At 36.8% G+C, this 13944-nt stretch overlaps 1 protein-coding gene across 1 annotated transcript; it reads left to right on the top strand.

Annotated features, from left to right (window-relative positions):
• Positions 1-8717: 8717 nt before the first annotated feature.
• Positions 8718-10095, top strand: LOC133850615 (lipase 3). The gene is given in 3 exon segments (XM_062286741.1): positions 8718-8883; positions 8951-9046; positions 9048-10095. Coding segments are annotated over 3 exon segments (1245 nt in total). The 5' UTR covers positions 8718-8763; the 3' UTR covers positions 10077-10095.
• Positions 10096-13944: the final 3849 nt, after the last annotated feature.

Consider the following 13944-nt stretch of genomic DNA (forward strand, 5'->3'; position numbering starts at 1 on the left):
ATATCGTTGTTTGAATTAAAAGAAAAAAAAACTCTTTTTTTTGCTATTTATTTATCTTTCTCTCATTTGTGTGGTCAACATCGCGATTATTCTAGTTACTCTTATTTATCTTTTTTTTTCCTATTATATACTCGCAATTATTTTTAATTTATTTAATGTGTCATATTTTACGCGACTATATGGAAAATTATAGTTGATTGAATCGTCTCGCCATTCAGACCGAGTGTTAATGAGGCAAGCGAATAGCATAGTATAACTTGTTAGTATGTGCAGATAGATTTGAATGGCCTTTTCATTGTCAGTTGGCTGTTCAGCAACCCTTGACAATTTAATGACTCTTCCTGCTTAACTACCAAAGTACCCAAATCGTATTGCCCTGACCCAAACAGTTTGCCAATAAACAATAAAACGGCGTCAATAACAACAACAGCTACGTAAAAGTGTTGCCTTTAAGGTGCACTCGATTGTGTTCCCTAACCTTATTCGTAATTGCATGCAATGGGTAACGGTGCAGTTAGCTTCGCGACTCGGCTGCTTTTACTGTTTGTTACTACGCAAACTCTTATACGCCTGCACCATGACTGACGCGTATAAGAGTGAAGTTCGAGTTGCATTGCACGCTGCGTTGGGTCGACGCAACGTGTTCGATGTTGTCTGTGGCTGGTTGCGAGCATGTTCGAAGAAGGTTTAAGCATTCGCTTTTGATTTGTTGGGATGTGCTTATTCAAATTAAGTATACGTAGCAGGATGTTCCTTAATATAAAATTCATAAATCTAAAATCTATATTTATCTAAAGCATCAAAGGAAATTTAATCAATTTAGTCAGTATTTTCTTCATACTAAACCAAAGCAATAAATTTGCTTTATCAAATGAACTTAATTTTCTTTTGAAAGATCAAATTTCAATATGCTACTATAAATTAAAATGCTATTGTGTGTTAACTAAAATTTATTTAACCTGTTTAATGAGATTTCTGATTCTTCCCTATTTCATAAATGAATTGTTCAAGTTGGATTAGATTTGTGCACGGCAAAACTTGTTTAAATCATCAGCTTCGGACCACATTGCTTTTCATGCCAAAAACACAATTATTGCACAGCATGAGGTTAACAGTTTAAACTAATAATTTGTTTTAATTTGTTTTCTCGACTGCTTTTCACACTCACTTGAGCGATTGGCACTGTACAGTGAACACTGTGCACCGTGATTAGTGGACTAAGCACTCAGCTCTCTACAGCAGGCAGCGTAGTGAAAGGTAGAGTTGTGTTAAGTTGAGTTAAGGTGCTAAGCAGTAGAAGAAGGTTGCAGCAATATAGCTAACGATGTTGCCGAGCTGCCGCCAAATGAAGCAAGCTCAAAAGATGCATGCATCAGCAGGTAAAGCTTTAGTGGCAGAAAACGTTTCAGACGATGATGATGAAGGTGGCAACGATGATGATGATGTTGATGATGCCAAGAAAGCGCCACAGACAATAAGGGAAATATACAATTCACTGCACTCGACGAAGATGCAACTTGCAACGATTGCAACTACCAGTGTGTACATATACGTATGTGTGTATGTGATGCATGCAACAACGTTTATGGAACAAACGTTTCGAATAATTAAAACCCCTGCAATGCAATGCGATTGCGAGGAGAAGCGAAACCAACTAATTGGTTTTGCATGAACTCGACGAGGGGCATGCCGCAGGAAATGTGAATGGTGGAGGCGGCAATGCGGCGAGAGAAGAGCAAAGAGCGAAGGGTAACATGCATGCATTTGTATGCTCAAGCGTACATACATCACTCACGTAATGTGCCACAAGTGGCATCGAAAATCACGCTGCCAATTTGCTAAAACAATTTTGCTGTAAGCGCTAAAATGCAAAGCCAACAACTGAATTTGCTCGACTTTTAACCAAATATAAAATATGCTACAACGGAATGTGCGAGGGACATGAAGGGAGAATAGGGGAAGCAGAGAGAAAGAGAGAGAGAGAGAGAGAGAGAGAGGGACGGGTCACAAAACGAGATGCGAAATAGCAATTGCAGAGAAACGTTTCAACTCGAAATAAATTGGGGGATTTTACTGTTTAATAATGGGATATCATTTAATTTACTGCCATGTAATTGATTTCAAATCACTTTCGCCGCAAATGCGCTAAAACAATGCTCAATGATTACAATAGATTGATGATATGAGCTGCAGTTACATTTTAGATCAATTGCTCATTGAAGGGAACGCAGTATTGCGAATGATTTTAGACAAGTAAAATATTTCCAATGGCAGTAAAATAATATGGCTGAATGAAAGCTTTTCAATTATAGAATATTAATTAATTTGGAATGAATAATTTCAGAGATTATTTTGGGGTTGATATTGATACCTTAACGTAAATAACTTTGGTTAGTAATTCAAAGCTTTACAATTGAACACTTCAATTTGTACACAGTTTAAAATTAATAATATTGATACCTTATACAAAATAAGTGTTTTTGGTAATTCAAAGCTTTACAACTAATATAGTTTTATAACGTAATTAAATACTTTTCTTAAGGATGTACACATTTTAAATCAAGGGCTGTCAGAAATTAAAATAGTGAAGTATTATCTTGAAATATACCAAATTAATATACCACAAATACACTAAAATATTCTAAAGGCTATATTTGGTATGGAGTCGCGATTACTTAAATTAAGTAATTTTAGTTAGTAATTCAAAGGTTTAAAACTCATATAGTTATCAGTTTTAAAATTAAATTTATTTCGATGTGCTCTACTTATTTGATTTAAGCACTCTACTTAAAGTTTCGGACAGTAATATATCAAGCATGTAAAGTGCACATGGCAGTTCTGAAGTGAATTAGCTCAGGCCCAATTAAAAATCCTGAATATCAAATGTCATTTGGTTTTTGGCTTCCTGGTCTCGCCCACACATAGCATAAATATTTGCATATTTGCGTGTCCATCGTGTGACACTATTGCATGGACATGGACACGAGTTGAGCTTTTGGATCTGAGGAAAAGGGAAAATGTACATTGAAGTTGTGGTTTACTTTTCAAATATGTGTGTGGTAAATCACTCAAAAGCATTGAGCAGCGATTTACGAGTAACTCCAAATGGCGCCCCGAAAATAGTGTCAAAGATTTCACTTGCAATTTTACTGCATTTTCCTCTCTCTCTGTATTGTCGTTGGTAATAGGAAGCAGCAGCATCAGAAATTTGGCCACATTTTATTATTTATGCACATGTATCTCACAGATACAAATATATCCATGGGGTTGTACGTAGTATGTAGTAAGTAACTTTTGGCCATATTTTACAATTTATTGCGCCTGTCAATTGCCAGCAGGCAAAAAAGATTCAAATATATTTATTTTCGGTACTCGCATGAATACAAGAGCGAGTATAAATGAATATCCCCATGTTGCACTTACAACACACTCGTTTTAAGCTCGTCCTGCGACTGCATATGCTACACACTCACATCTATTCACCGTATGTGTGTATATGAGTGTGTGTATGAATAATACTCGTAAGCAAATTTATTCTTTTGAATATATTGCATTTTGATTTCACTTCCAAAAATAGACTCCTTCTCCTTTCGACCAACAACAACAAAAGCAACAGCATGAAAAATGCTTGACTATGAAATTTGAGATATGATAAACTTTTAGCCCAAAAGTGCCTGTAGAGATAGAAGAAGGAAGAAGTGGACGAAAAGCCAGGGCAGGCAGCAGGCAGACAAGTGCCAATTGTCGAGCAAAACAAAAGTTATTTAAAATTAAGATACGAGATGCAAGCACTCAGATATGAGCACTCCGTACCGCATTCAAATGCTGTGCTAAAGGGAATAAGTGTACTCTCATAATTGCGAGCATTGAGTTTGTGGCAGAGATATGTAGTATAACCAGTGAGAATTGTGCAACTTGAGTTGTTCATTTGAATTTTCAAATGATAAAGTATTCGAGTCTGCGATGTGATACGAATAATTCTTGGTACTTGTTCACTTTCCATTCTCCTGGGAAATTGCACTTTTCAAAGTTTTAGAATTTGCCTTCTATTCAGCCTTCCTATTAAATTCAATTACTATAGCTTAGGCAGAAATTTCATTTCAGTATAAATTAAGCACCTTTTTTTCTAGTTATACAATATTGTAAATAATTTATGTCCACAAACAAATGGCACAGAACTTTCAACTTATTGTTGCCTTACAACTTCTGTAAATAAACTAAAATAATATAGCTTCATATATGTACTATTGCATTAGGATTTTCTTTTTACTTCACTTTTCAACATAAATTGTTGGCTTCTATGTTATTTCAAAATAGATTTTAGAATTTTCTCAACATTTTGACAACTACTACAAAAATACTAAGCAAATAGGAAAGCACACTCGACTGTGAGATACACTCTACTTATTTTCAATAAAAGCTATACAGTGGAATATTATTCTCTAATAAAATCAAATTAATATAGCATAAAATACTAAAATATACCGTAAGTTATATTTGGAATATTAAAATATATTTGGCATTGCTAAACATATTCTTCATATATTTTTTTCCCAATATAAGCTACTCGCTTTTACTAACATAGTTTAGGAATTATCGCAAAACTTTCACCTAATTGAAATCTAGCAAAAAGTAACAAAATCCATTAATTTAAAACAGAAACTGCTGCCAAGATCAATTACCACTGGAATTTGATTGATTTGGCAACTAAACCCCATTTCTTTTTAATGTAGATTTTTGATACCATTTACTAGTGTTGAATTTCAATTCTGAGCTACCAAAGCTGAGCTGTTAATGATTGATTTGCTATGCGAAGTTGGGATGATTTTCGGAAAATAGCTTAGAAGCCGCAACTAATTAAGATATTCTCGCTTGCGAATTGCTTTCGTGGTTTTCAGGTGTGCAGAAGGCATGACAACGACCAAAGCTCGAGAGATCCTTCGTCAAATTGTTGAAATGGAGACGAAATCAATAAATGAAGTTAATTTATAATTGGTAACAAGGCAAGTGGTCGGATGGCCTTGCAACGACGAGGCGTCGTGTGTGGCAAGTCGAAGCATAGCCAGCAGCAAAAGCTAAAGAAGAAGCAAAAGGGCTAAGTTACGGGCCGAATAGCCGCAGTCTTTGTGTTCGTATTATAGCCAACTCATGTGCAGGTTGTCTGTAAGTGGCTTTTTGACTTTAGGCCATTAACATAAACTTGACACGTTGTGCCATCGTTACCGTCGCCGTCGTCGTCGTCATCGTCAACGCCTCTTGACGTCTTGTCAGACGGTTAACACTTGGCTACTCGACTACTTGGATACTTGGCTACCTGGGCACTTGGCTACTTGGTTATAGATACATTTGAGGCTTTGGCCAAGACATTACTTTTTTTCTCTGATTTATGATTAGTCACGATTTTGAGAGGCTTAAACGATTTTGGCAACGACCTGTGCAAAAAGGTTTTCAATGATTTCATTTCAGTTTCTTTTTTGATTTTCTTGTTTGGGTTTTCTGCTTTTTGTTTTCATTTCTTTGGTTGTTGTTGCCTATGAACAAAAAAGTAATTTTACAGGCATTTGGCGATTATTGAGCAAACACAGTTGTCGCTCCTCCATCAGCAGCCAATTAAGCTGCAAGCTGATTGAATTACGTGGCGTGGCATTTTAAGTACTTGAGAGCCCATAGTTGCAGCAAGTGCAAAATGTAGCAGCCACAACAGCTTCACCTTCAGCTGCTGCCTCTGCATTTGCAACTGCAACCAGACCGCAAACAATTCACGAATCTACCTTGAACTGTCTGGGCTCCGTCTCACGTTTGCTACATCCCAAAAATGGTTGCCACTTCATAACTATTTGAATACCCTGTAGGCTTATAAAAGTGCAAGCCAAAAGTTGTTCAAGTTCAAGAGTGAGAGAAACGGCAAGTGCTGAGAAAATATTTTTAACGAAAGTAAATTAAACAAACTTGAAATGATGATATAACGATCGCTAAAAATGTTATGAGCTTTGTGTAGGTAAATTTAGGAAAACAATTCTTCATTTGTTGACGTATATTCTAATAACAATTCTTGTGCATTTTGGATATCTTCGATAATTGAAATTTGCAAATCTTAGAGCATAAATGCGTTGATGAAGGAGAATTTTCTAATTATAAATCAAGTTTAATTAGTGTGAATAACAATCAAACAAGCAGATTTCATCTTCCATGTTCTTATATTCACAGTTTCAATAAAACTTGTATATGTATATTTATTTATCTAACTGACTGAATGAATTACTTAAACATTTGTGAGTCAAACATAATTAGTCTGACTAACGATAAAAAAGTCTGTGTTTCTTTTATATTTTTAGATGAGTAACTGATTGACTCACTAAACTTTCAACACACAACCCAAACGGTAAAACCTAGAAGCTTTTCCTTTTTAGTCAATATATCATAATTTGATCGTACAATAAGGCTGGATTTTTACAAATATATTTTATTTACACAATTTTTAATTCAAGTGTCAAACTTCTTACAATTGTATTTATCAACTATAAGGCTAAACTAGCTCGTTATCAATTCCTCGTAATTTTATTAGCCTCCTCTCTGTACACTCTACCTTTACAGGGTATCTGCTAATCAAACAGTCGCTTCTTCGCGCGCTGCGTTACTCGTAATGTTGCAGTTTTTTCTGTGTGCCTTGCAATTTGCAATGAAATGTATTTCCATTTTTGCTACGCCACTTCACATAATTTCAATGAACCGCATTTACGTTTGGCTTATCAGCACTGCCATTACTCTCGCTCTCTCTCTCTCTCACTTTCTTTTCCCCCTCTCGCTCGGTTGCTCTAGTTATACATGTATCTGATTCTTTTCTCTGTTTTTTTTCCTGTTGTGCACATACCACGTTTTCGGTGTTGGCCTGACAATGCCACAGACATTGGTGGTCCTCAATGCTCGGATGAGTTCTTACTACTTTTGTTGTTGTTTTTGTTGTTGTCGTTGCCTGTAGCCTGGTAGTCTGCATCTGCAGTCTGTGGCTTTGCCAATCTCGCTCTGCCACACACACTCGTACACACACTCGCACACACACATGCAAAGCACTTGCACTCCACGTAACACAAAAATCGCAGCAATTCAGGCGCAACTCGTCGAGATACGCGTATTTCGCGCTCATCAAACGACAGATGCAGTCGCACAAAAGCCACTACACCTCCTACTCCTCCTCCTCCTCCTCCTCCTACTGCCCCGCCCACTCCACCCTTCCCCCCTCGCCATAACCAACAATTCCCTCACGAGGCAGACGTAAGCAATTCATGCATACCTCCATGAGCTACCCCCAGAGCTGAGAGCTGAGAGCTGGAGAGGATGTGTGGTTAGGTTTGTCCTCATTGCAACTTTGTTTCTTGATTGAAAATCTAAGCCAAAAATAGAAAACTTTTCGCAGTTCGAATGGAGACTGGGAAATACCTTGAAATTTGTTATGCAAACTCTAGCCATTCATTTCGAATGCTAACTTTTGGCAATTTTGGCTTTTTTTTTCTCTTCTGGTATATGCAAACAAAATGTATTTAAAATGTATGCCAGCATGAATAAAAAAATAACAAATTTATTTGAAATATATTTTATGTGGTCTAAAACTGCATTAAATTGTTTAAAATTGTGAATTGCAAATATCATGAAATTTGTTATTCAAGCTCGAATGGTAACTTTTGACATTTGCATACGAAAAAAAAAATTAATACAGAATATCAAAAATAATATAATTTATCAAGAATATTAAATACATCAAAATATCTAAAAGAATATATAAAAAAATGAAAATATCTATATCTTTTGAAATTTTGAATAAAGTTGCAGTGAATTTAAAATTTACTTGTGAGTATAAAAACACATGAACTTTACAAGCTCTACAATGTTTAGCGAACAATCTTTAAAGAGCTTTCATTATCAACTTATCTACAACTAACAAAAATCCAATCAAAATAATTATAAAAACATAATCTTATTTTCGCGAATTAAAACGAGAATCGCCACGGATTTGTTGAGTTAAAGACTGTCTCATTCAATGCAATTTATAGACTTTTTTCATATTTTAAAGTGGATCAGGTGTTAAGTCAATCAATAAGCTTTTTCAAAAGACTTTACAAAAGCCCCACACGGTGCTTTTATTTGCTTAAAGCTCATAAATTTAACGAACAATCAATTGGTATTAACTAACGAAATAAAGCAGTTGAAAATGCTGAATGAATTCTTGTTGTTTTTCCAAACAAAATACGTATAAATTGTGAAAGAATTAATTGGAATTATCTGAAGAAATATGGAGTAGAAACATGTGAATCTTGACTGCAGCTGTTGCGATTATCAGTTGCCATAAAACTGTGGCAACAACTGATACTATTTCGATTCGAACAATTCTGTCATAATTAGCAGTATTTACGGTATGTTTTTTTTTTCTGCTGGCGCACAAATGCCAATAATTAACTGGATCGTTTACCCCCCCGCTTGCTATCGACATAAATACAGAAGCATGTCGAGCGGCGTAATCTCATCGCCGAATAGAGCGAAGCACATAAATCTCTCTCACATGGCGCACACGGATTATCTGAATGGGAATTCAAATCGAAACTCGAAATTGTGCTAGTCTTATCGCATCGCATAGCAAAAAGAAGAAAAAATAAAAATAAAAGCCACTCGAGTTGCAAATCAATAGATTAGATTCGCCTGCAACAAAACTACAAGTGAATTTTTGTCAAGTTCAGTCGTACGACGACAACTTTGCTGAACTGTTGCAAAATGCTCAAGGAATTCCTTGTGATCCTGACTGTGACTGCAGCAGTTGCTTTGGCTGCCAGGATACCCCGGGCAACTGAGAGTGATTTTATCGATATACCATTTAAGAGACTCAAGAATTCGGTGAGTGAGCATATGAAAGCAAAGCAAAGCAAAGGAACTGACTGTAATGCGAATGTTTCACACTCAGGCTGAACGCATTCAATCGCATGGCTATCCAGGTGAATCGCATTTTGTGGAAACGGAGGATGGCTATGTGCTGAACATGTTCCGCATCCCCTACTCCCCCCAAGCTGGACAATAATGCCAAGGATGAGGAGGTGCAGCGTCCGGTGGTGTTAATCCAGCATGGACTCTTCAGCTGCTCCGATTGTTTCCTGCTCAATGGGCCGGACAATGCGCTGGCCTACAACTATGCGGACAGGGGCTACGATGTCTGGCTGGGCAATGCCCGTGGCAATATATATTCGCGTAACAATACGAAAATTAATATCAATCATCCCAATTTCTGGGCATTTAGTTGGCACGAAATTGGCGCCTACGATCTACCAGCGATGATTGACTACATACTCGAGCTAACCGGAGAGAAGGCTCTGCACTATGTGGGTCACTCGCAGGGCTGCACCACGTTCTTTGTGATGGCCTCGTTTCGGCCGGAGTACAATGCCAAGATTAAAACTGCCCACATGCTGGCACCGCCCATCTTCATGGGCAACGTGACCGAGGGAACTGTCGTCGGTTTGGCTCCCTACGTCGGTTCGCCGGGCATCGGCGCTGAGTTGTTGCAGAATCAGGTATTTTTGCCATGGAATGAGGTGATTCAACGTGTGCTGGACACTGTTTGCAGCAACGATCCGTATCTGCTCAGCTATTGCAAAACACTTGCCATTATGTGGGGCGGTGACTTGGGCAATTTGAATGCAACACTCTTGCCACAAGTGGCCGAAACGCATCCGGCTGGCATCTCCACCAATCAGGGCATTCATTTCATTCAGTCGTATGTGTCCAACGAATTCCGTCGCTACGATTGGGGACGCAAAAAGAATCTGGCCAAATATGGCACCGAAGAGCCGCCAGCTTACGATTTAACCCAAATCACATCGCAAGTCTATTTGTATGCAGGACCTGCGGATGGTTCGGCCAACTTGAAGGATATTGCTCGACTGCCGCAATATCTGTCACAGCATACGCTCTTTGAGATCGAGGATCCCACGTGGGGACATTTGGATTTCATATTTGCACTGAAGGTCAAGGAGATTATCAACGACAAAGTTATCTCGCTTAGCGAAACGTACGATTGGCTCAATAAAGACTAAGACTGCGATTAATAATCTTATCTCGAATCATTTGCGCTCTATCAAATTGAGTGCCAAGTGGTGAAGCCCTAGGGGGTGAGGGATGAGGGGTGAGAAAGGGGAACCACAGCTGGGGGCAATGCGACAGTTGCAAGTTGCAGGCAAGCTGTGCTGAGCTGCTTAATTACACTGTTGCGCTGGCCCAGCTGACCCGCAGTAAAACTTTTTAATACCCTTTGGGTGCAAGGCTTTAAGGGAGTAGATTAGCTTAAGATTCTATGAGTGCTATCCTTCGATATATATGACAAATTCGTTTGAAACCTTAAAGAATATGGATACATTTAAAGGGCATCGCATAATTTTTATTATTTCATTTTATAAAGAATTCAATTTTCTTTTTAGGTAATTCAAAGTCTCAGCTGCTTTAGCTGACAATCTGCGATATTTTCCATACTATGGAATGTTTTGAATATAAAAGTTTATCGGTATATTTTAGTATTTTTTAGTATATTAATTATTTATGATTAATACTGCACATATTTGCTTAAATTGTATTATTAGAGTATTTATGTAATTATATTATACTTCGACAAATTTTAGTATTTTACATATATACCAAAATTAGCTTTCGGTATATTTTAGTATTTTTCAGTACATTAATTGTTTATGATTAATACTATACTTCTTTGCTTATAGTGTATTATTAGTATATTAATATACTTAAATTAGACTTCGGTATATTTTGGTATTTTTTGTATATTAATTTATTATATTTTAAGAATAATAGTGCACTGTTTAGCTTTCATTAAATTATTATATCTATATTAGCTTTCGGTATATTCTAGTATTTATAAGTATATTAATATGGTATATTTTAACAATAACACCGCGCTGCTTTGCTTTTTTTGAAAATAGTAACTCGCTTTCTCGCTCCTTGATCTATAAAAACAATCCAATATTAACTAAGAATTCTTTGGTTAATCTTATTTATATACCATTTTCACAATATTTGTATGTAATTAGCGCCCCATTACAGGGTAGTTTGCTGTGCTGTCATACTCAGTGTCCTCCCTTAGTTGCATGTGTTGACAAACTTTAGCGCTGAAGCACGTGGTTAACAGCAAGTGCAACTTATCGCACAGCTTTGTTGGGCGTAGTGCAAACCGAACAACGCTTGACAAAATTATAGTAATTAGCGTCTGTCCGCCTTGGCTGACCTGGCTGTCTAACTGCGAACGCCCAGCTATTGGCTTTTAGCCTGGCTAATACGGCTACTAACACACACACACACAGCGACACCTGTATAATTATGCCAGCTGCAAACTGCGACACATAATGGAATGAATATTGATTATTAAGTATGACTCAGTGAATGCAAAGAACGAAATTACCTCAAGATAAGCACAAAAATACTTTTAAATGTGGGCACACTTTGGGTTCAAGTGTGTGATAATCACCAATGAAGAGATAATCTCAACACAAAATCAAACGTCAATTGATAGAAAACAAAATAGATTTATGATTAATCAACTTTAAGTAAAATTAGTTAAAAACCTTGCGGCAAGAAAAAATGAACTAAATATTGAAAAAGTCAAATAAATATAGAATAAATATTAAAGGAAAATGAAAGGAAATCTAAATCTAATTTTCAATAAAGAAGATATAAAAGTATGCCAAAGTATTTGTACTTTTGAAATAAAATAAAAATGAAGAACATCAATTAGAGAACAATAGTAAAGAAAGTAAGCTATGCGATTCTAAGACCAACGACCCAATTAATTAAGGGAAATGTATAGAAAAAAGTTAGTTCAAGCGATTAAAAGTAGTTAGTCGCTTATTGCACTTAATCGCTCTTAAGGAATACGCTAAATTATGCTTGCGTTGAGAGTGCGTTAATTGGATTAGATCCAAATGAAGATATTCCTCGAGGTTAACTAAACCATAAGCCCCCACCCACTCACCACTCACCACCCACCACCAGCTTCTTAACTAAGCAGCAAGTGGTTGCAAAGTGAAGCATACGCAACCACTCGAGTCACAGCGAGAGTGGTTTTCCTTTTTGTCAGCTCAACCACAGACGCAGCGAAGCAACAACACAAGTTCATTAATGACAAACTGCTGATGCGGAAAATGGATAATGTTGATGAAAATCACTTCGACAATGCCAGCAGCAGCAGCAGCAGCAGAAGGGTCGAGGTCACACACACTGAGTGTATAAAAGGAGACAACAGCTCAGCTACAATAACCATTATGAAATTAATAAACTGTAAAAAGATTTGTCGCGACAGTTCAAACAAACAAACGCACGGAGAGAAAAGAGGACGATTATAATCCTTTATTTTGGCTTTCAATTTGCCTGGAATAAAAGTGCCAGAAAACAAGAAGAAAAGTTTTTTGGCCACACCAAATAAACAAAAAGAAACAAAAGAAAATCTCGCGTCTTGTTTGCCACTAAGTGGCATAGAATCTTTTGGCTTCTTTCGCTCCTCCTGTATGCATAATTTAGCAGAAGGCGTCAAAACAGCGGCAAGAAAAAACTTGACTTGAGATTTGCGAATTGAAAAATTTCGGTGCATAAAAGTGAGAAATGAAAATGTCTAAGAAAAACAAAAACGGCGCACAAAAAACTTACAAGTTGCAAATGTCGCAGCGTGTATACTGCCAAATGTTTATTGTCAAAAGTTGCAAGCCCGGCAAAACTTTGCCATTCCTTCAGCTGCAGTTAAAGGGAAATGCGCAAATGCATTTATGTATATAGATTATGTATTCACTTAATGCAGAATATCAAGTTGTTGAAAGTAAATTGGAATAATTAAATACTAAGTAAATACTGCAGACAGACGCCATAATCTATTGGCCAACATCTTGTTGACAACCAAAACTTTCAAGTTATGCGCATTGCTGCTTTCCTTTTTCCACATTAAATGAGTTGGAAAAGAATTTAAAAAGAAACGGAAATGTGCGCTTCGAGTGCGGCAAGCAGTGTAAACGTCATGAATGAACTGCTTGTTGCCCTGCACAGCAAAGCAGTGGCACAGCTTTCAGCGCAAAGCAGTTAGTGCATGTAGAAGGTGGGAAACTTGACTAAATTTTAGGCGAATAGTATACGACATTTTGTTAAGAGTGCGTTGTGAAGAAATGAAATGAATTACGAAAAGATACCCTATAAATGCAGTAAAAAGACATAAATTATTAATGAAAAAATTATATAATCAATAACATATTACTAGAATTTATTAAAAAAATGTAGTAATAAGCAACAATTCTGTCTATGGAATTGTTAAAGATTCAAGTTTTTCAATGATTCAATTCAATTTAAAAAGTCTTTCCATTAGCTAATATCACATTTAATTTCTACACAAAACGGCAAAAAGAATGTTAAAGCTCGCGAATTACCCAAAAAGAAAAGAACTCGAAAGCATGCCAAACAAGTCTGAGCTTCTTTAACTAGTTACCTTAACCAACGATGACTGTTGTTTTCATTGAGAAGAGAGTGTGATAGTTCTAAGCACTTGCTAACTACTTTCATTATGACAAATTGAGATGACAAGTTTAAAGAGTTGCCCTTTTAACTTGCCCAGCAAGGTAACTAATTGGCCACTATCGAGGTGATCGCGGCAGTTTATTGACACGCTGGGAAAAAAAAGGTGAGCCACAAACACAATTGAATGAACATATCAAATTTCAATCAGAGCAAAATCTTATTAAGTGCACAGCACCAAAAATAGAAGAGAACAAGAGATGAAGAAAGGCAAAAAAAAGAGCACAACACAAAACGCGAAGAACCTGAAAAGACGGCAATAACACGCCCCGCAGCTAATCAGGCTCTAATGGCGATAAATATTTCATTCTATATATTTTGGCAGAAAGCACGAGCACACAAAGCGGA

The sequence above is a fragment of the Drosophila sulfurigaster genome, chromosome 2L (genome assembly GCF_023558435.1).
Source record: "Drosophila sulfurigaster albostrigata strain 15112-1811.04 chromosome 2L, ASM2355843v2, whole genome shotgun sequence".
In the NCBI taxonomy this organism is placed as follows: domain Eukaryota; kingdom Metazoa; phylum Arthropoda; class Insecta; order Diptera; family Drosophilidae; genus Drosophila; species Drosophila sulfurigaster.